At 42.7% G+C, this 22,522-nt stretch overlaps 2 protein-coding genes across 2 annotated transcripts; one reads left to right on the plus strand and one right to left on the minus strand.

The window, feature by feature from the left end:
- LOC121995322 (probable pectinesterase 68) lies at positions 1 to 16,661 on the plus strand. The gene is made up of 6 exons (XM_042549091.1): positions 1 to 388; positions 15,452 to 15,572; positions 15,639 to 15,828; positions 15,924 to 16,130; positions 16,202 to 16,437; positions 16,505 to 16,661. The coding sequence occupies exons 1-6, from the start codon at positions 1 to 3 to the stop codon at positions 16,659 to 16,661; spliced, it is 1,299 nt and encodes a 432-aa protein (XP_042405025.1).
- Positions 16,662 to 17,257: 596 nt separating this feature from the next.
- Positions 17,258 to 18,546, minus strand: LOC121994407 (zinc finger protein ZAT9-like). The gene has a single exon (XM_042548453.1). It carries the CDS (start codon positions 18,436 to 18,438, stop codon positions 17,467 to 17,469), a length of 972 nt encoding a protein of 323 aa, XP_042404387.1. The 5' UTR covers positions 18,439 to 18,546; the 3' UTR covers positions 17,258 to 17,466.
- Between the last annotated feature and the right edge of the window lie 3,976 nt (positions 18,547 to 22,522).

A 22,522-nucleotide genomic window follows, 5' to 3' on the forward strand; every position in this document is an offset into this window, starting at 1 on the left:
ATGGCGATCTGCTCCACCAGTTCTGCTAGCAAACACGAGCAGGTTAAAACTTCAAATAGGAGAAAAGAAGGAAGGGCCATACCGGTGGCGATTGAAGGTTCTGTCGACGAGCTGCCGGGAGTCAATTTGGCTATCGACTCCGAGCATCTATCAAGCTTGTCGAGAGGACCGTCGGGTGATCATCTGCTCGAAATACCGGCCGATCGGCGACCATGTCGCCTCCGAAGGGAGGCGCGGGACGATTTAAGTAGATTACGGCGCTCGGCCCGCTCCGAGATGGCCCACGGCGAAGAGGAGGTAGCTCGCCTAAACGCTGAGGCGTCGTCGAGTCCTCGAAGGGCTGGACGGCGAACTCCGAGCTGGCCCTCGGAGAATCCGAGGGGTAGGGGTACTCTCGAGGGAGACCGTCTCGGACAACATCGGCGCATCCACACCCCACTCGGTTGTGGCTCATCAAGTGGTCGGCGCTTCCGAGTGCGTAGTGGCGCATCATCGGCCGAACGGGCCTCCACTTCAGCTTCACTTCCATGTTCTATATTGCCCGTGGCCTCATCAGGAGGGGCAGGGGCGTCCGGGGCTTCTGGGACCGTTGGCGTCCCCTCACCTTCTTCGCCGGCCGGATCAGCCGGAGCCAGGCCCCGTTCGGCGGCCTCCTTGCTCGTCACCGCCTCAATCTGAGTGGCTTTCAGTTTGAGCTTCTCGGTAGCTCTGGCTCTCCACATGACCTCAGCTGCAGAAGCAGAGAATAAATCAGTTAGAACAAAATAAAGGAGGAGATAGGGAAGCTTACTCATGCTACAAGGCAGATCGGCTGGTGCAGAAGACAAGCCGAATATATGCATTACTCCTGGGAGAAGCATCTTGTCAATGTGATAGCGCTGACCGACTAGCCGTTCGGCTGCATGGAGATAGTCTGCGTCACCTCTAAACTTGCCGAGTTCCGGTTGCGCAGGCATAGCTGTCTGCCACTTAGTGCGGAAAGTAGGCCGCTCGGGAAAACGAATATAGAAAAAATGCTCCTTCCAGTGTTTGTTGGAGCTCGGCATATTATCGAAAAGGACGAAGCCTATCCTAGATTGGAAAACAAAGGTACCCCACTCGGCTTGCTTGGGATAGTAGAAGTAGTGGAAGATTTTCGGGTTTAAGGGAATGTCGTTCAGTTTGAACAAAACTATCACTCCGCTCAGCAATCTAATAGAATTGGGAACTACTTGGCCGAGCGGAATGCGGAAATAGTTGCAAACTTCTAAGAAAAACTTGTGAGGAGGAAAACGTAGGCCGGCCAGGAATTGATCACGGAAGAAGACAACAGTGCCGGACGGAGGATTGTTAGGCCGATCGGAAGGCGTGGCTAACACTATTTCGTGGTCGGTCGGTAGGTCATATGCTCGAATAAGGCGCATGGCGTCTTCCTCATCGAACCGACTTTCCATGTTCGAGTACCAAAGACCCGGAGCACCGCCGGTTGACTGCGAGGTACTGGTCATGATCGAAAGGCCAGAATGCGGGATAGAAGAGGATGGTTCAAGCAAAGGAAGAAAACCGACTGACGAGGATGATTAACAGAAAGAAGAACGCGTCTCGAGCGAGAAAAAGGATCTTACAAGCGAGGGAGATGATCGGAAATTGCCGTGTGATCGTCGGGAAGTCTGAGCACAAGGTCGCCGGCGAAAGGAGGAGCGACAAGAATCTGGAAATGAAGAAGATGAAAGGCGGCGGAAACGGAGTCAAGGGCTTTATATCGCCGCCCGGAAGCGATCTCCACCGTCCGATCCAGGTCGTCGATATCGAGGTTGTCATCTGATCGTCCGTTTCAAACGGCGGCTGTCCCATCGGAAGTGACGCAACCGCCATACTCTGACAAATGCACGATCGCCACGTGTCAGCCGGTTACTAGCCGCATTTAATGAACTCCCCTTACCGTGCGCAGAGCACGTGATGGGAGGTGTGGGAGAACAACGGACGTCGATTCCAAGAAAATACAAGGCATGGACAAAGTATCGCCGAACGGACAGATATCGCCGCATGGATGAGCAGCCGTATGTCGCGCCGAGCGGCCTAATGCAATAATCATTGTTCGGCAGATCGGCAGTCCAGTCAGTCGGACTTTGCCTCCTTCGACTAGACTCGAGAGGAAGGCAAGTGATCCGGCGGTAAAAAGCCGGAACCCCACAAGGAGTCAACGCTGAGGGGAGGTCAAAGGGTCCAGTGGCTCACCCGAAAGGGGCGAGCCGACCGGACTCGGAAAAAAGGGAAATCTGATAGTAAAAAGACACCCTGGTAGGGACCAGGGTTCCGACGCTCAAATGAAGCAGTGCACAATGACCGAGCGGAAGGAAGCACCCCCCGGACGGCGCAAAGAATCAGGGCCGTCCGGACGACTTTCACCGCGTCCGGACTTTCACCGCCCTCCCGGTGGGCCGGGCTCCCCAGACAGGTGGTGGGTAAAAGATGGGAACATTTTCTGACAGCCGTCAAGTCATATGGCTATGCCATACGACTAGCCTGACAACGGGGGTCCTGCCGTCCCATCAAAGAACATTCTCTCACTGTAGCAGTATGGGATCAGGTAAGCTCTCTGACAAGTGCATACCGTGGTATGGGTTGCTGACACGTACGCATCTCGATGGGCGTGCATCAATTCTTTCTCCGTCCTATATAAAGAGGCTATTACTTCGCCAAAGGTACGCATGATATAGATTTGGCAGCCACTTTCTCCATAGCCTACCTGACTTGAGCGTCGGAGGACCGTCGCCGGGAACCCCTCCCGGCCCGGTTTGTTGCAGGTTCGCCGGAGCACTCGAAGATCCAGCAGAGAGCGCCACGTGCCCAGCGTTCGCTGACTCTTGGTTCGGACAGGATCAATTATTATTATTAATGATTAGTTTTGTAACTGAGGATAATACAATAAAATATTAAATTATGTTATTTATTAAAACCTTCAAATAAATAAATTTTTATTATATTACCTAGGTTGAACTAAACAAAATTTAGCTATATTTTATTCTCCATAATCTTGGTTATGTGATTATCTGATAATCATATAACCAAGGTTATACATGATAACTTAAACTAAACACACTCTAGTAGTCATCCATCACTCGTAATACAGCCGCTTCATCAATAGATCTCCGAGCCCATAGATAATCATACTTCATACTGCATTTTATAATTTTCCATTAAATAGAGCATAAACGTGCTCCAGTTGAAGATTGACTTGAAAGACCCTCGAAATCCACTATGTCTTTATAATTGCACAGTACCCCATGATGCTCAGCTTTCATAGTTGTTGATGATGGGTGCGAGGAATGAGTGGTTGTGGTGGGCGGTGGCCTGTGAGGCGGGATACTCTGGACCATTTTTTGGTTCAGAGGATATTCCCTTTACATATATTGGTGGGGATAGATGACCCCCATCTATTTTACAAGTGGGGACCATCCATCCCCACCAATGCATGCAAAGGGAGGATCCTCTGGACCGCAAAAAGCGGTCCAGAGGATCTCCTCTAGTGGCCCGTGGTGCTATGCTTGTCTGGTGGCTCTGCTGACAATCATAGGGGAGGAGAAGGAGTAGGAGTAGGAGAAGAGTGGCGGTGGCAAATAGCGGCATGCGTACACTACAATGATGCAATTGTTGGCCAGGCTCGGTGTCAACGCCGACCTTGTCATCATTGCCTCCTCCGACGTGCGCCTCATGGCCTCACCTGTGTCCATACGGTGTCAGTGCTCTCGCATCTCCCCTATTTTTTTTTTTAATTTTGAAATGATTGATGATTTTGTAAATTATATGAGCTTCTTACTAATGGTATTTGATGTGGGGAGTTTTAGAAGCTTCCATGTGTACTAGGAAGGTCAATAATCATGCTGAGATAGGTCAATTAGATCACATCTACACAAATGATGATCCTAACACAAGAAGTTTCACCATTCGACTCAGCCCGCCCGAGATGAGAAGCTTCAACGTTCGGCTTAGGCTAGCTGAGACGAGAAGCCCTGTCGATCCGACACCCTGCCCATTTCCTCTCTGTCTCACTGATCTGAAGCTCTGCTCATTCCCTCTCGACCCCGCCGATCCGATGCCCTACTCATTTTCTCTTGGCCTAGTCAATCCAACGCCCTACTCATTCCCACTCGCATCGATTTGATGCTATGCTTATCTACTCTCGGTCTCGTTAATCAGACACTCCTCCACTTAACGGGCCAAGCCTTCTAACCTAACTATTCCAATATCATGTGAGATGGTACATGGGCTGACATAGCATGTGGGAAAGGATGTGGACTATCATAGCACGTAGGGGAGTATGTAGGTTATCATAGCACGTGGAGTAGTATGGTTGACATAGCGTGACCCCACATAATCTTCTTGTTGATACTGGGAGCACAACATTTAATCCAAAGTTTTGATGTATGACTATGGTTAAAGTTAAGTTTGTTATGATCTAACAAATTGGTGAGCTAAGTCTTGGCTAAGAAGCAATTCAAAAAAGTCCTAATTGGGAGCTAGGTGAATCAAGTTTAAGTAGAGTCAGCTAAGAGTTGAATGCTTGGCAGACAACCCCAAGTGAAGTAAACTGGGAGCTAAATCTGGGCTAATAAGTCCAAGTAGAATAAGCTGGGAACTGAAGCTTGGCAGGCAAGACCAAGTGGAGTAAGCTGGGTGCTAAAGTTTGGTGAACAATTCCAAGTGGAATCAGTTGGGAGTTGTTGCTTAGAAACTCAATCTAGATGAGTCGACTGGGAGATGGACATCTAGATCTAAAGTAAGTACGAGTAACTTTAAATGTTGCATCCTACTCATTATGTGTAATAATTGTAGGGAAGCAATGTTCGATTGTTCAAGGTGATCAGAGGAAGTCTAGGATAACTAGTTGGTGATAACTCTCTACAAGTGAAGTTAGAGGGTCTAGGTGACCATATCTAGGTCGAGGCAATCATAGCATATAGGTGACAGAAGAAGCTTCCAAGCGATCGAGAGATGAGGTTATCAGTAATCTGATCAAGTCGAGTTAAAATCAGATTTGACCCCTTTCCAATCGACCGAGGGCTTCCAATTAACAATATCTACTGGATAGAAGTTATAACCACACCAGCACGTATCCAAGTGATCAAGGAGGCTCCAGGTGACTAAACAAGGGCTATATAAAGAGCATCGAGACAGAGCTTTGAAATCAGTCAAACACTCATTCTCTAAATCTCTTGTGCTTGTGCTTTAGTCTCTCTCACTTTTTGTATTGTGACACGCTTCAACTCGCTTCATTTCTAATTAGCAATAATTAAAGTAATATTTCACTTTTTGTGTTGTCATTCTTATTTTATGGTGTTTAACTTTTTAAATTATTTTTTTGGTAAGGTTTTCTCACCTCCAAATACTTTATGGAAAGAGGAAATTAGAAATAAAAAACATGTTTTTATAATTGTTATGCATGTCTATATTTCTTATTTGATTGATAAACTCTTTTCATGTTCAATTTTTAGTTAAGTCCTTTGCATGCTTACATTGTTCTGCTACATTTTTAGTTAAGTCCTTTCTTGCCACAATGGAAACACATGACCTCCTTCTCATCAGATTGGAGTACCTGCATCTCTTTCTTAAGCTTCTTCTGAGCTTGATATTTAGGATTCTTCATTACATTAGCCTTGGGATTAAACTTTCCAGTGCTAGGGCACTTGTTGGTCTTTCTAACCATCATTGCATGCAGTGAAAGATTTATCTTCATATCCTTCTCAGCAGTTTTCAGCATTATCATCAAATTAGTTAAACTCTTATCCATGTTGTTCATGTTGAAGTTCAACATGAACTGGGAAAATGATGGAGGTACTAACGACAAGACTAGGCCAATTGTCAAGTCCTAGTCCAACTTGGAACTTAAGCTCTCGAGCCTCTCTATGTACCCGATCATCTCGAGTACATGAGATCCAACTTGGTTTCCTTCCTCCAGTATGGTACGAAATAGTGCTCGAGAGGTTTCATACCTCTCTACTCTCGCACTCTCTTGGAAGAGCCCACGCAAGTGTTGATCAATCTCCCTAGTACTCGTGTTCTCATGTTGTCGCTACAACTCGGGAGACATAGAAGACATCATGATGCATGGCACATCCAGTGCATCTTCCATATACTGAGAATAATATGACTGATCTTCATCTGAAGCATTGAGTGTAGGCTCTTTCAGTGGTTCATCTTTGAGAATGAAAATTTTTCTCTCGTGTCTTAAGACGCTTTTCAGTTTCCTATACCAATCCAAGTAGTTGGAACCGAGGAGGATATTCTCTTTCTCGAGAATGCTTCGCGGTGATAAGGTACTTGTGTTTGCCATCTAAAATTTAAAGTAGAGTTTTAGTATTTATGAAATATATTTAATAAAGATCGTTTATAACTCCTATTATTTTATTTAAGTCCAACAACCCCCACTGTTAAATTAAAAATTGGTTGGTAACAATTCCTAATAGGACTGAAACCCTGAATCATATAGAATGCGCACAGCTGAGCTGTACCTATATGCTACATTCATCAAGTAGACCTTAACTTGTCAATCACAAATCTATGTGATTTTCAGTATATTCTTGTTGAGCCTTATATTCTCAACACTTGCCCCTCAAATCAATTAATCTTAGCTGAGCTAAACAAATCAACAAATTTAAGTTAAGTTGACCCACTAATAATTATGATAAATCATAGATATTTTGACACAAGTCCACAGCTGAGTTGTATTGACTTATATAAAAACTCTAACTATCATCATAGTTATTAGCGGAGGGCATTCGACAAATCTTGACTTTAATATATTTAAGGGTTTTTATAATTACTAAAATATCTCACCATGATTAACTTCTTGTGCATTTGCATAATCTCATTACGAGATTTATCTCCATTAATCCTTATAGTTTTTTAAGATAAATAAGACCTCAGAGATTTTAACATCTTAATATACTTATGCTATAAGAAATTTATATCTAAATTACAACATGTATTACTTTATAGGTTTTTAGACAAAATTCATTTCTATCATGAAATGTTAAGATATATAACTTGAAATAAAGAAATTAAGATTTCTTTAAAATCTCTCGAAACATTTATTCGTCAAATAAATTTGAAGAATCAGCTTTGTACTATATGATACAACCACAAATTGGCTTTGATACCACTGTTGGGTTCGGAGCGCAGCGGAAGACATATACTGAATCATGGATCTTTTCGTGGTACATATAATTTTATATAAAATAACATAAAAATATACCTTGAGTTCTCGATAGGCATGAATGATATCGCAGATAGATAAGGACTCCACGTGTGACTCCTCTAACGGTATCCACGCGCACTAGATCATGAACTTGATATGATCCATTAGGTGCTAGCCTCTTGGATCGACAACGTCTTGGAAGCACTACCGATCTCTTCCAGTGGAAGAAAATGAAGAAGAAGTTGACGGGGGAAAAATCGAGAGAGACGGAATTCTTCTTTTTGAATCTTTCCGAGGATGACTACTTATAGCCTCCAAGGAATATGAAGAGTTAAGGTCTCAATTAATTCATCATTTATGATCTTCATTAATTAGGAAGATGAAGAGTTATAACCTCCATAAATTCTTCATTTATGATGACTCTTCAACTTCTCCATTAATTATCATTATGATGACTCTTCGAATTCTCCATTAATCATCATGATTATGGCTATTTGAATTCTCTCTTCTTTATATCAAATAAATCCATATTTGATCTTGATCTCGACTAGCTTCTGATACTATTATTCATGTTTACGTGCTATGTGTGCACCCCTCTAGGTTTTATACACGAAGATAATGTAAATCCATACATAGACTAAGGTAACCGTCTAATAATAGTTTTTAGCCACCCAATGCAATAAAATTAATATCAGTCATAAATTATAAATCACTATGAACCGATTACTGTGTAATTCAATCTCTTCATCTAAGCATACATCCCAATTAATTCGGTACATTATGCATCATTACTAAATTAATTGTTTTACTTGATTTCTAAGATTAATACACTCCTCTTGAATGATAAATCATTTCTCTCATGACCATGGATTTCGAGTCACTAATATCTCTATCAAGTGACCAGGATGTCAACTCCTAATCCAAGAGAGCGATGAATCCTCTATTGACTCAACACTATTCTCTCTACTCTTTGCCATATACCCAACTACCGTATTAATCACAATCTGATTAAAGACTGCTTTTAACGGCGTTAAAGCACATAACTACACGCATAGAATAAATGAAGATCTCAAGTCAAAAGGTTAGTTACATTCGTTCATTAGAGGAATGACCAATGATGCTTAATATGTAGTTTCCTCTTAAGCGGGTCGTGTCCAGTGTACCTTTAAACTCAAGACACCCCCAGTACAACTTGGATATCTATCCCTTGGTCTATCTCTACCTAGTCACACTTAGCGTTGATCTAGATATTCATATCCCCTCTAGATATCTATCCGATGAAAGACTATTTTCATATTAATATACTCATTAATCTATGAGACTTCATCATTAATCATATACATACGGAAAATTATATAATTAATGATAAATACTTGTCTTTATAAAATAATTATTCATAAAATACATAATAAGTGTCTTGGCACATAAGTGCACACACTAACATATATTTCTTTTACCCATATTTTTTTAACATTAACACTCATTATTTGTGAGTCTCACAGTGCACTCAATCATCTTAAAATTTTAAAAATAATTTTACTTAAAAAAATAATTTTAAAATTAGATTATTACGGATTTTAAAATTATACCATTTTAAAAAGGAAAAAAATTAAAAAAAAATGGGAGTGGGATGTGTTGGATCGTGAAACTCGATATAGGGCGGGTGAATATCGATCGAAAACGTTCGTAGAAAGTACGCAGCGGAAAAAGAATAAAAGCAATGCTAACAAGAACCAATTTACTTGGTTCGGAGCCTTGGTCGACTCCTACTCCAAGGTCCGCACTCGTCGAGTGCTTTCGTTGGGCAATCCACTAGTAGTTCGAAAAGATGATTACAAAATTAGACTACAGGAATGCTAAATAAATGAAATACCGACAACAATTAAGGAAAAAGAAAGCAGCACATTGTCAGAGAAGCTTCGCAGCGTCGTAGGAGCGCAGCACTGTATAACAAGCGTTGGAAGACGCTGTGATTTGTATTTTGCTTCGAGGCGAGACCTTCTTATATAGGATGCTCCGGGTGCCCGAATCCCTTCCGGTCACTCGGACCATGACGTAGGTCCGGCCAATCAACACGCTTCCCGTGACGACAAGATAGAATTTTTGCCTCCAGGCGCCCGAATCCCTTTTGGGCGCCCGAACCACCTCCGGGCTCTTGGATCCCTTCCGGGCGCCCGGACCACCTTTCTCCAGAATGTCCTTCTCCTGCAAGAAAGAGTTAGTCCGAGGCAAAAATAATATTTTAAACTACCATGCAAAACAAAAGTTAACACAATAGAAGAAGAATAGTAATTAGATTTCATCTCACCGAGACCGGAATCTAGTCAAGATCTCAACTTAGAGTTCCGAAATAATTCTAAGTTAGATCGCCACCTAAGTTTCCTAACCGGGAACGCGTCCTCACCAAGTCACTCCCCTCCAGTGACTTACCTTAACTTACCTGCCAAACGTCCGGTCAACCTGTCGACCCGTCTGGACTTTGTGTCAGCTATCAGGTCAGCCCGTCGACCTAGATGGACTTCGTGCCAGACATCCGGTCAGCCCGTCAACCAGTCTGGACTTCGTGCCAGCTATCAGGTCGAACCATTGACCTAGCTGGACTTCGTGCCAGACATCCGGTCAGCCCGTCGACCAGTCTAGGCTTTTCCTGCACACTTAGTTAAAGTGTTAGATCATAATGAAACTAATTTAACCTACTTTGTTATTCATCAAAATTTAGGTTAGACCGTTAGTGCTAACTACACCAACAGGATGAGCACGTTGATAACTTTAAACGTTCTTCTCTCTTGTGAATGGACATTATAATACCCACTTATAATAGAAAGGATTCTATGAGAGAATATTCTAAATATGTCTAAGTCCCCTTAATTTCTTCTATAATCGGGAGAATTTGATTTTTTTTCTCTTCTCTCCATATTTTGAAAAATCTTTTAGCAAGTAATTTCTTTTATAAATGCCATCCTCACCTAAGGATAGTAACGGGATAGATTCGGATTGGATTTAGTCAATCCCAAATCGATCTCGTCAGAAAAAAATAAACTCAAATCCAGCCCCATCTTGTATAGCTTTTCAACCCATCTCGTTTCGTCCGGACCTAGCTCAAAATCCGACAGGTCCATAGTGAGTTGGATCCACCAACCCACTAAGCTTTAAAAAATATATATAATTTAATAATAAGTTATTATTATATTATATTATATTATATTATATTATATTATTATTATTATTATTATTATTATTATTATTATTATTATTATTATAGCAGGTTTAGGGTGGATTCATTAAAACCCAATAACCTGTCCTGAACCTGATTTTAAACCCGATCAACAGATTTAGATCAATCCTATATTCAATTTGACCCAGTTTAAATCCACCTTAAATGGAACGAATTTAACAGAGAGCCAAATTTAAATCCGTCCTATTACTATCTCTATCTTCTCCCCTGCCTCATTCCCTTTCAATTCACCTTGCAAACGACCGTTGCAGAGGCTATTCCCCACAAGGATATACAAACTAATTAACAGTACTTAACTGATAAAGATCGTCAACTTTATCTCTTTGTATTCTTTCTCCTCTTCTGTCCTCGCTCCTCAGCATCAAAGAGCGCTTCAAGATGAAGTCGATCACGTGATGCCGCGACGACAATTTATCTGTAAGCAAATTGAACGTAGTTGTCTAGCTACGTGCGTGCTGTCGGTATTATATTTTTCCTTCATTGCCGTTGCTGCTCCAATTAACTCCTCTCCAGATCTAGTCCTTCTTATTCCCTTTTTAAGTGGCTTGGAATCGCCATCGCGTTCGGATTGCAAATAATTAAGAACTATCGGTTGCTACCTTCTCCTTCATGGGATCTCTGCACATTTTCCTCATCTTCATTTTCTTACTTGTCTCTGTAAACTCCAACCCCTGCGAGCACACTTCGTCTAAAAGAGATAAAAGAGAATTATTAGAATTGACCAGATCAAATCATCAAATCAAATCAAATTAGTTTTAGGATTATTCTAATAATTCTGTTATAATTATTAGAATAATTCTCAGAATAATTTTTAGAATTATTCTGTTATTTATTAATTGGTTAATTGACCGAGTACTTGTTTAAACCCTATATATTGTATTATCTTGAGGACAAGTATCAACAAAACAATAAGATTAATTATTACTCTCCTATTTTCTCTTCTTTCTATTCTTCTTTTAACATGGTATCAGAGCCATGATCCTTCGTTCCTTCGCTTCCTCTTAATTCTCCCTCACAAATCCTCTTCCCTTTCTTTTTTCTGCCGCCGTCCAAGACAAAAGAGGAGTTTCTTTCTTTTTTTTTTTTTTTTTGAAACCCCAAAACAAGACGACAAAAAAGGGCTTCTCCTTTTGTGCTACCGCCGCTGTCCACCGAACGCCGACCAAACCTCGACGTCGACAACAAGTGGTTGCTCCAGCCAAGGCTTCTATTTCCTCCAAGAGGACTTTCTTTCCGGCGATCCAGTCTCTCTACAAGATAAGTTATTTTACTTTAGATGTCAAATACTCAACACTATCAAGGAGGCCAAAAACAAAATTCAGTCCGATGTCAAATTTGTAGCATCATTGGCCATATTGGATATCTATGCCCTAAAAGATTTGATTACTCTCGGGTAAAATGTCAAATTTGTCACATCATTGGTCATCCTGGAAATCTATGCCCTCAAAGATTTGCCTCAAATTTCATTGGTGGTTCTACAATCTCAAGACAACCGTCTATTTCACAAGCATATCCTAAAGCTCTCTCATCTGTGCCTACTTGCAGTAAAACTCCGTAGTTTTCATCTACTGATTGGTATATTGACACTGGAGCTACTCATCATGTCACATCGGATTATAATATCCTTACAGACGTAATATCATATTATGGCTCAGATACGGTTCAAGTAGGCGATGGCTCAGGTTTGCAAATTGCTAATCTTGGAAACACATATATTCATTTATCTAATCGAACTTTTCACATGCGCAATATCTTTCATGTTCCATCTATCACTAAAAATTTACTTTCTACCCGTCAATTTTGTCTTGATAACAATGTCATTTTTGAGTTTCATCATAATCATTATCTTATAAAAGATAAAGGAACAAATGCTATTGTGTTTCATGGAAGAATAAAAAATGGCCTCTACTATCTTCAAAGTTCTTCAATCAAAGCTTTTGTTGGTGAACGCACAAATAAACCAGCTTGGCATGCTCGACTTGGTCATCCTTCTCTTCATATTGTCCAGTCAATCATCAATAGGTATGGTTTACCTACTTCCATTACCTCCTCTCCATCTCATTCATGTAGGGCCTGCATGGAATCTAAAAGTCATAAGCTACCTTTTTATTCATCCGATTATGTTTCTAATTTTCCACTTGAATTAATTCATTCTGATGTTTGGGGCCCTGCACCTATTTTATCTAACCAAGGTTTTCAATATTATGTTACCTTTATTGATCATTTTAGTAAATATACTTGGCTCTATCCTATGAAAAGAAAATCTGATTTATTGGATATATTCTGTAAATTTCAAAATCAAGTTGAACGATATTTTAATCGTAAAATACTTTCTTTTCATTCTGATTGGGGAGGTGAATATCAAGCTCTCCATCGTCATCTTGTCTCTTGTGGAATTGTTCATCGAGTCTCTTGTCCTCACACTCCAGAACAAAATGGCTCTGCTGAGAGAAAACATAGACACATAGTCGAAACTGCCTTAGCTCTTCTTCATCATGCATCAGTTCCACGTAAATTTTGGGATGAAGCTGTTACCACTGCTGTATATCTCATAAATCGACTCCCTACTCCATTGCTCAAGCATAAATGTCCTTTTGAAACACTTTATAATCAAACTCCTAATTACACTTTCCTCCGAATTTTTGGTTGCGCATGTTATCCATGGTTACGCCCCTACTCTAAACACAAACTTGACTCTCGTTCACTACAATGTGTTTTCCTTGGTTACAACAATTTGCATCATGGTTATCGTTGCTTACATATACCAACAGGTCGAATTTATATTTCACGACATGTTACTTTTGATGAGACTCTATTCCCTTTTTCAGTATCTACTTCGATCTCTCCTCCAGATACAGGTGGCACCTTCTTAATACCACCTAATATTGTCAGAAATGATGGCATCCTAGGTCCTGCTCCGCTCTCTAATAACTCCCCTATACCATCAGAATCACCTCAGGATGCTGCTCCAATCTTGGAAGCCTCGCCGATCGAAGATAATATGCTATCTAGTTCTGAATCCTCGGATAATGCAAGTCCGTCATCTACATCACCTTGTCAGCCTACTTCCTCATCACCATCAACATGTGATTCAGATGATAATGCTCCTCGTCGCATGCTTCCCATTAGTGACATTTATGAACGTTGCCCACCAAATGCGACTCGATATCCTCTTCCACGGGCTCTAGTGGTTTCTTCAAAATCTATTGAACCAACTTGTTTTACGCATGCAAACAAGGATCCAAATTGGCGTAGTGCAATGGCTACAGAATTTGATGCACTTCTTCGCAATGGAACATGGAGTCTAGTTCCACGCACTTCCTCAATGAATGTTGTGGGCTCTAAATGGGTATTCCGTCTTAAGTATCGAGCTGATGGCTCTCTTGAACGATACAAAGCTCGACTTGTAGCCAAAGGTTTTAGTCAGCAACCAGGTATTGACTTCAATGACACTTTTAGTCCAGTCATCAAGATTACATCTGTCAGACTATTATTATCGATAGCTGTTAGTTCCAATTGGCCTGTACGCCAATTGGACATCTCAAATGCATTTCTCCATGGTCATCTTGAGGAAACTGTATTTATGGAGCAACCACCTGGGTTCATTCATCCACAATTTCCATCTCATGTTTGCCAACTTAAGAAATCCTTATATGGTCTTCGACAAGCTCCTCGTGCATGGTTTCATCGACTATCCAATTGGTTACAATCTCAAGGATTTTCTGGATCAAAGACTGACTCATCTCTATTTCACAAATATAATGATGGGTCTATGATATTTTTTCTTATTTATGTGGATGACATCCTGATAACTGGTAATGATCACAAGGGCATCATAACTTTATTAAGTATTCTCAATCAAGAATTTCCTACTCGAGATTTGGGCATTGCTCATTTTTTTCTTGGTATTGAGCTTATTCCACATGAGGATGGCTATCTTCTCTCTCAGAGCAAATACATTACTGGACTTCTTCAAAGAGCCAAAATGGATGGAGCACGTCCGGTCTCTACACCAATTGCTATAAACAACTCTCCATCTTCATCCTCTCCTACTCTGTCTGATCCACAAATTTATCGAAGCATTGTTGGAGCCTTACAATATGTCACTATCACACGCCCTGATATTACTTTTGCAGTAAATCGTGCTTGTCAATTCATGCATGCTCCAACTGAACAAAATTGGGATAATGTAAAAAGAATACTTCGCTATCTCAAAGGTACTATTCTACATGGTCTTCTTTTATATCGTCAATCGTCTCGAGATTTACATGCCTATAGTGATGCGGATTGGGCAAGTTCTCCTGAAGATAGACGCTCTACTAGTGGATATGCAATATTTCTTGGACGAAATCTTATCTCATGGAATTCGAAGAAGCAACCTACGGTATCTCGTTCAAGTACTGAGGCAGAATATAAAGCTATAGCAAATACAACGTCTGAAATTATTTGGCTTCAATCACTTCTCTCTGAACTTCATCTTGCATCAAATATTGCACTAAAAATTTGTTGCGACAATATTGGAGCAACATATCTCACAGCAAATCCAATCTTTCATGCTCGTACAAAACATGTGGAGATTGATTTTCATTTTGTTCGTGAACGTGTGGCAACTCAACAATTATCCGTCTCTTATATCTCTGCTGAGGATTAAGTTGCTGATATCTTTACTAAGCCATTATCCAGATAAACGTTTTAACAAGTTAGCAAGCAAACTCAACGTCAAAGATCTCCCGTTAAGTTTGTCGGGGGGTAAAAGAGATAAAAGAGAATTATTAGAATTGACCAGATCAAATCATCAAATCAAATCAAATTAGTTTTAGGATTATTCTAATAATTCTGTTATAATTATTAGAATAATTCTCAGAATAATTTTTAGAATTATTCTGTTATTTATTAATTGGTTAATTGACCGAGTACTTGTTTAAACCCTATATATTGTATTATCTTGAGGACAAGTATCAACAAAACAATAAGATTAATTATTATTCTCCTATTTTCTCTTCTTTCTATTCTTCTTTTAACAACTTCGTCCGCTCACCGAACTATTGTTGTCGATGCCGATGGCTCCGGCGACTTTACCACCATCCAAGCGGCCGTCGACTTCGTGCCGGTGAACAACACGGAGCACGTTTCTATTTGCATTCATGCCGGGAATTACGTGTGAGTTAATACTAATCTTAACCTTAATTAGTCAATTGAATGAATGTCATGTGTAAGGTGTTGCAGAGAGAAGGTGGTGGTGCCGGCGACGAAGCCGTACGTGACCTTGCAAGGGGCCGGCCGAGAGGTGACGTCCGTGGAGTGGCACGACCGGGCGAGCGACCGAGGGCCAGATGGGCAACAGCTTCGAACTTACAACACGGCCTCTGTAACTGTTCTTGCGGATGATTTCTCTGCTAGGAATATCAGCTTCAAGGTGAGTGCTTCACTCAATATTATTGCAAGGCGCGGGGGAGAGGTTTTCGGAGACTTGGCAACGGAAATTTGTGCGGCGAACTAAATTGATAGCAGAACACAGCGCCGGCGCCGATGCCAGGGATGGAAGGATGGCAAGCGGCAGCGATACGGATCTCGGGCGACAAGGCCTACTTCTCCGGATGCGGCTTCCACGGGGCGCAGGACACGCTCTACGACCACGCCGGCCGGCACTACTTCAAGGACTGCTACATCGCCGGCTCCATCGACTTCATTTTCGGAAACGGACGATCCATGTACAAGGTACGGTTAACGAATATGTTAAAACTTAAACACAGGAGAGAGCTGACTGAGTTCCATCTGTCTATCGAAAGGATTGCGAACTGCACTCGATTGCGGAGCGATTGGGGTCGGTTGCGGCTCAAGAGAGGAACAGTCCCTACGAGAGAACAGGATTCGCGTTCGTGGGCTGCAAAGTGACTGGCACAGGGAAGGTGTACGTGGGGCGAGCCATGGGACGCTACTCAAGGGTCGTCTTTGCCTACACGTACTTCGACGATGTGGTCGCGCATGGAGGTTGGGACGATTGGGATGACGACGGCAACAACAAGTAGACATTAATTCGTTAATTAATACTCGATTCTTGATAGTTTTTACTGAAATAATGCTTGGTTTAGGACCGCGTTCTTTGGAGTGTATCGATGTTGGGGACCGGGGGCAGCGTCGGTGCGTGGAGTTTCATGGGCTCGAGAGCTTGATTACGAGACGGCACGTCCATTCCTTGCCAATAGTTTCGTGAACGGAAGACAATGGCTTGGGCCTTCGGATCCTTGACCGTGTAATTTACTCCACCCGAAGCCTCTCAAACTTTTCTGATTTCTTTTGTTATTGCTTCGTTAGCGTGTACGATCAATAAACGGTACCCATAAGAATTAAGACAATGTTTCTTATCAAACTCTCTAGTACCTTGGCATAATTTCTCGGACTAATTGTCATTATAAAAACAACGATCAGCAACATGGCCGGCCGTAATGGAAAGCAGCAGCAGCAGTAGCTGAGGGACTATCTTCCAAAAATTGCAGCGGGCTATCCACCACGACGTAGGAAGCTAACGAGCAAAGAAAAGAACAAGTAACAGTGGGACAAGAGAGTATTCCAGGCGTGTCGTAGCAGAGAAGGAACACAAACAGAGACAGAAACCCATCTGCTCTGCGTCTGCCTCTAACGCACTTGTCTGCAGCACTGCATGTGAGGCGTGATGCTGCTGAGCAGCTAGTCCTCCTTTTGTCCATAGCTATTTTGATAAACAAAAGATAAAGAATATATAATTGAAGCTTGGATCAAATTAAATTAGCAGCTAGAGCGATCTTTCATTGCATTCTACTCTATCTATTGTTCACCAGCTGTTGCAGCTAGGAACAACTGGGAATCAAACAAACAAAACAATGCAACTGATATTACCTAAAGGAAAGATGAACAGGTTCAGAAGCCCACAAACAAAATCACCAACTGAAAGGAAAGAAAGAGAAAAAAAATAAAACTGAGGACAATTCTTTGGGCAAAACAACCTGTTTTTTTTTTTGTGTGTTCGTTTTGGTTTCTTGTCTTCTTTCATTTCTACACCTGGACTGTTGATTGCTCAAGTGTGTCCTTGCATATCCGAAATGGCCGACAGCTCGACCTCGTCGTCCGCCGTCGCCGGCGAATTGAGGTCGAAGAGGCGGGTGCTGTTGGCTGAGGCAGCGGCGACCCATGAGGAGGTGCTCAGCCGAGAGCGTGGCGGCGGATAAAGAGGGACTGAGCTTTTGGCGACTGCAATGGGCAAGGAAGAGGTGAAATGGGCCCTCTTGTGGCCTCCGAGAGCTTGACCGGAGATGAAGACTCTCAAGCAGATGGGGCACTCGTGAATCTTGGCATCGGCTGAGTCGGCCTCGCCATAGATCTGGTCAGGCTCAGTGGCCGGTGCTCGGCCATTGGTCCTTTTGTGAGTCGCCTGATGGCTGCCAAGCGCTTGGTACGACCGGAAGACCTTCTTGCACGGGCCGGACTGGTACCGGCCTCGCCCCTTCCGCGGAGGCGGAGGCGCCCGCGATGGCCAAATCTTACCCTCACCCTCACCTTCTTCTTCTTCGTCTTCATTGGAGCCTTCGGAGGGGCGGACGTCCACCGAGGCGGAGGCCCAAGAAGAGTCGCGCGAGAGCATTAAGAGGGACAGGGCGACGTCCTCCTCGGGTGTCGTATCCGAGAAGGAGCTAGCTGGCTTCGCTTCCATGTGGGTGGCCCGCGGCCGCTTTACCGAGCTGCGGATGGCCGTGGGAGACTCCGTATCGCTCTCCCGGTCCTGAACGACGACGCTGGATCCCGCCGGAAGCTCCTCCGAGGCGAACTCGGGATCCACTAGGCGGAAGCTCTTCCTTGGATTTGCTCTCAATCCGTATGAAGCACCCGCCTCCTTACTCTCCACTTTTTGGCCCAACGAGGCTGAGGAACCGCCGGGAAGCAGCGAAGCGGCGGCTGTGGAGACAGCGTGGAAGCGCATGTGGCCCCCGAGCGCGCGGCCGTTGCTAAAGCATCGGGAACAGAGGTTGCAGGAGTAGCGAAACTGTTCCATGTCTGGCTCGACGCAAATCTAGCTTGAATTCTTCTTCTGCGAGCAAGAAGAATTAGAAGAGTAGTTGACAATTAAGCATTTGTCGAACCATGAACGAAGGCAACCCCCCACCACAACAAGGCTAACGAACGAACTGCGACAATAACAATTGAAATAAAGAAATTTATTTACTAATCAAGAAAAAGAATAAATGAAAAAAAATAACGTTATGTGTATATATCAATTTTTCTCTTGGCATTCCTCATAAATAATTTAGAAAATACCATCAGTTTAATTTCTTTTAAAAGTTAAAATTTAGGTCCAAATTATTTAAATTACTTATTTAGATATGAATCTTATTATGGTTAAAGTTAGTTACCGAAAGCGTTAGAAAAATTGCTAGTGGAAGTTAGGACATGCATGAGTTTCTCATCTTTATGGACACCTTGCGCTAAACTTTACTTCAGCTCATCAAGATTCTTCTCCATTGACATCCATTCACTCTTAGAATCTAGTTCTTGATATCTTGCCTAATCGTCAAATTTCACCCTAAACTAATAAATAGAATCAAGCTCATCATCTTCTAGCCAATTCAACCACTTCAATCAAATTCAGTCGATACTACATAGAGGGATTTAACCAATGTCGATCGAATTCCAGCCAACGTAACCATCCTGACCAAATTGTATCTATAACTTCGAGTCTAGCATTATTTAGAGGGATTTGATGTTATCTTTAGCAATTGAGTCATGACATCAACCCAACATAGATAACAAATGAATTAAGGATATATAGACTTATATATATATATATATATATATATATATATATAAAGGGTGTAAAATATTTTGTTGGATATCCGACCTCCCTATGTTAAAGGTCGTTGCGCTAGGGTAAATACAGTCTGATCTTGTCTGAAACTGATGAAGATGACATGCTAGGTAGGTGGTTGTGTTGTTGACTAGAAAAGACCTCTAATCAGATAAAGAGGTTGCGAACTAGAGTGAAAATCCTCTCTACACACACTCAACAGAACAAACAACGTCAGTGGCAACAACTAGGGAAGAGGTCCTTGACGAAGACTTTTCGACGGTTAAGTTAGTATAATGGTCGAGTGAAAAAATGGAGAGATGAATAATAAATGCATACGTGTAAGTAAAACTGTTGTAAAAACGTACATTGCTAATGGATAAAACCCTATTATATACCTCCTCTCATAACCTCCACAATTATAAGATGACAAAAAATATCGGGTGTCAGAAACTGTAGAATAAGGGAATATGTATAGTCTGGGAGGTGTACAGTCACTGCCCGAGGAATCATCCGTTACCCATGTGTACCCTTTTCGTAATTTATACTATTAATGCGACGATTAAAGTAATATACTATCACAATATGTCAGCTGATATAACGTGAAGAATCACCTCGAGGAATGTTCCATTGAATGCTCATCTAATAGTAAAGGAATATTCTCTGACAAACAGTTGGTATTCTTTGACATGCTTTTATGATTCTCTGACCATGTGGTCTCCCAAAGATGTCCCGATCAAATATTTAGCTGACCGAGTGTATATATAAAAGTAGAGTATTGAGCATAGTAGGGCGTTCAACCCTTAGGGTTGCTCGCCCTTAGAGCTGCTCGGATATATGTTGTATGACAATTATGAAGTAATAGAGAACCAAGTCCCCTAGATCTAGATGACTTTATGACTGACCGACCATATATAGGGACGCTTGCTTCTGAAGAATGAGAAACTAAGCCTCAAGAGGCCTGATACTTTCAGCCAATCGACTTTGTACTTGGAGGTTTGTCCTTGAAGTATAGCTTGAGTTTTAGAAATCCGATCGAGTTTCTTCTAAGGTTGTCTTGTATGTTGATTTTTCAGAGATAAAGATATTGAGCCCTATAATTATGGTTAACTTTATACCTAGTTACCCATATGCAGGAGGACGAAGGAATGAATAGTGAAAACTCATACGTTTGACCGATTGCGTATTAAGTCATAGTCTGAGAGTTAAGGGCTAAATTTTTAGGACCTGGCCGAATATATTCTTGGTCGGTCCTGTGGTTAAACTGTCCTCTCTTAAACCCAAGCGAATAATGGGCAGTCAAATATATACTAAGTGCCTTGGCACTGTTGGGATCCTTCGTACGGAGGCTAGAGAGGGGGGGTGTGAATAGCCGACCCCAAATCGTCGCGTTTCTACAAACTAGGGTTAGCGCAGCGGAAAATGACACGTAGAAACGAAGGAAAAGAAGACAAACCTCAAACAAACCGATGTAACGAGGTTCGGATATTAGGGCTCCTACTCCTCGGCGTGTCCGTAAGGTGGACGAGTCCAGTCAATCCGTCGGTGGATGAGTCCCCGGAAAACCGACTAATATGAACTCCTTATGGGTGGAGAAACCTCGCCACAACTACTTCTTGCAACAGCAAGATAAGGAGTACAAATACAAGAGAAGCAAGAAGTAAATACACAGCAAATGTAAACAACCCTTGCCTTCTTGTCGACTGTTGAAGAAGCAACAGCTTCTCAGACGCCAACCACAACAGCAACTCAGTCGGAGTCCCAGCTGAAGGAAGAAGCTCACGCGAAGCTTGCGAAGAAGAGCTCAACAAAGCTCAAGCACCAGAACAGCAGCTCTGTAGCAGAAGAGAAGAGAAAGAAGCTATTGCACAGAAGATGCCCTCGTCTCCTTTATACCTGCGAAGAAGAAACAGCGAAGAAACTAGCCGTTGCGTTGCAACGGCTAGAACCCTCGATCGGTGGACCGATCAAATACCGATCGGTCCCCGATCGATCGCACGTAAACTGCGTGCTACGTCGATCATGGACCGATCAAACACCGGATCGGTCCACGCACGATCCCAACTCTTGGCTTTGAAGCTCTTCCTTCCGCGATATCTCCTGATCGGTCACCACGACCGATCGGAAGCTCTGATCGGTCCACGCCGATCAGCGTCTTCTCGCGGCCATCGATCACCGATCGGTGCGGCGATCGACGATACCGATCGAGCACATCGATTCGATCGGTCACCGGCATCGATCAGATAACTAGTGACTTGGTTTTGCCCAAACCAAGTCCCAAGCCTTCCAAACCAACATTCGGTCAACCTCGACTGTTGGTACTTCATTCCTAGCATCCGGTCACTCCCTTGACTGCTAGAATTCCCCCCAAGTGTCCGTCAATCCCTTTGACCTACTTGGACTTTCCTCAACACCGGATGTCCGATCATCCCCGATCCATCTGGATTTTCTGCCCAGCTTCACTCACCCGGACTTTCACCGGCTTCACTCACCAAGATTTCCACACCGCCTAACATCCCGCTTAGGACTTTCTCCCGCTTCACTCACCGGGACTTTCCAACCGCCTAACATCCCAGTTAGGACTTTCCCACCGCCTCACTCACCAGGACTTTCCACACCGCCTAACATCCCAGCTAGGACTTTCCCACCGGGCTTCACTCACGGGACTTTCCACCGCCTAACATCCTACTTGGACTTTCTCCTGTGTCAAGCTCCCTGCTTGGACTTCTCCGTGCCAAGTCTCCATACTTGGACTTTTCCAGTGCCAAGTCTCCATACTTGGACTTTTCCCGTGCCAAGTCTCCACACTTGGACTTTTCGCGTGCCAAGCTCCCTGCTTAGACTTTTCCAGTGCCAAGTTCCCTGCTTGGACTTTTTCCGTTGCCAAGTCTCCATACTTGGACTCTTTCCCGAATCAGGTCAACCTAGACCTACGGTTGCACCAATAATCTCCCAAACATCTATTCTTGTCCCATATCAAGAATACAATTCTTCCACGAGTGTCAAACATCAAAATACAACTCAACTAGGTCAACCTTGACCTAAGGTTGCACCAACAATCTTCCTAAGTCAAACATCAAAATACAACTTGAGTCAGGTCAACTCGAGTCAGGTCAACCAGGTCAACCTTGACCTAAGGTTGCACCAACAGGCACAAGAAAAAAAATGCTAGGACCTTCAGATCTAGCCGGACCTAGGGTCGGTCGCTAGTAATCCTCGAATTGGGACCTTAACAAGCAACACTAGCTATGTGAGGAGCAAAAGAGGGATATGTTAGCTGTCCTTTTTTCTTGAT

This window comes from Zingiber officinale, chromosome 6A, assembly GCF_018446385.1.
Source record: "Zingiber officinale cultivar Zhangliang chromosome 6A, Zo_v1.1, whole genome shotgun sequence".
Lineage (NCBI taxonomy): Eukaryota > Viridiplantae > Streptophyta > Magnoliopsida > Zingiberales > Zingiberaceae > Zingiber > Zingiber officinale.

Coding starts and splice junctions, on each gene's coding strand:
- LOC121995322 (XM_042549091.1), top strand. CDS start 1: ATGGCGATCTGCTCCACCAGTTCTGCTAGCAAACACGAGCAGGTTAAA. Junction 15,573..15,638: donor ATTCATGCCGGGAATTACGT/GTGAGTTAATAC, acceptor AAGGTGTTGCAG/AGAGAAGGTGGTGGTGCCGG. Junction 16,438..16,504: donor GATGACGACGGCAACAACAA/GTAGACATTAAT, acceptor TGCTTGGTTTAG/GACCGCGTTCTTTGGAGTGT.
- LOC121994407 (XM_042548453.1), bottom strand. CDS start 18,438: ATGGAACAGTTTCGCTACTCCTGCAACCTCTGTTCCCGATGCTTTAGC.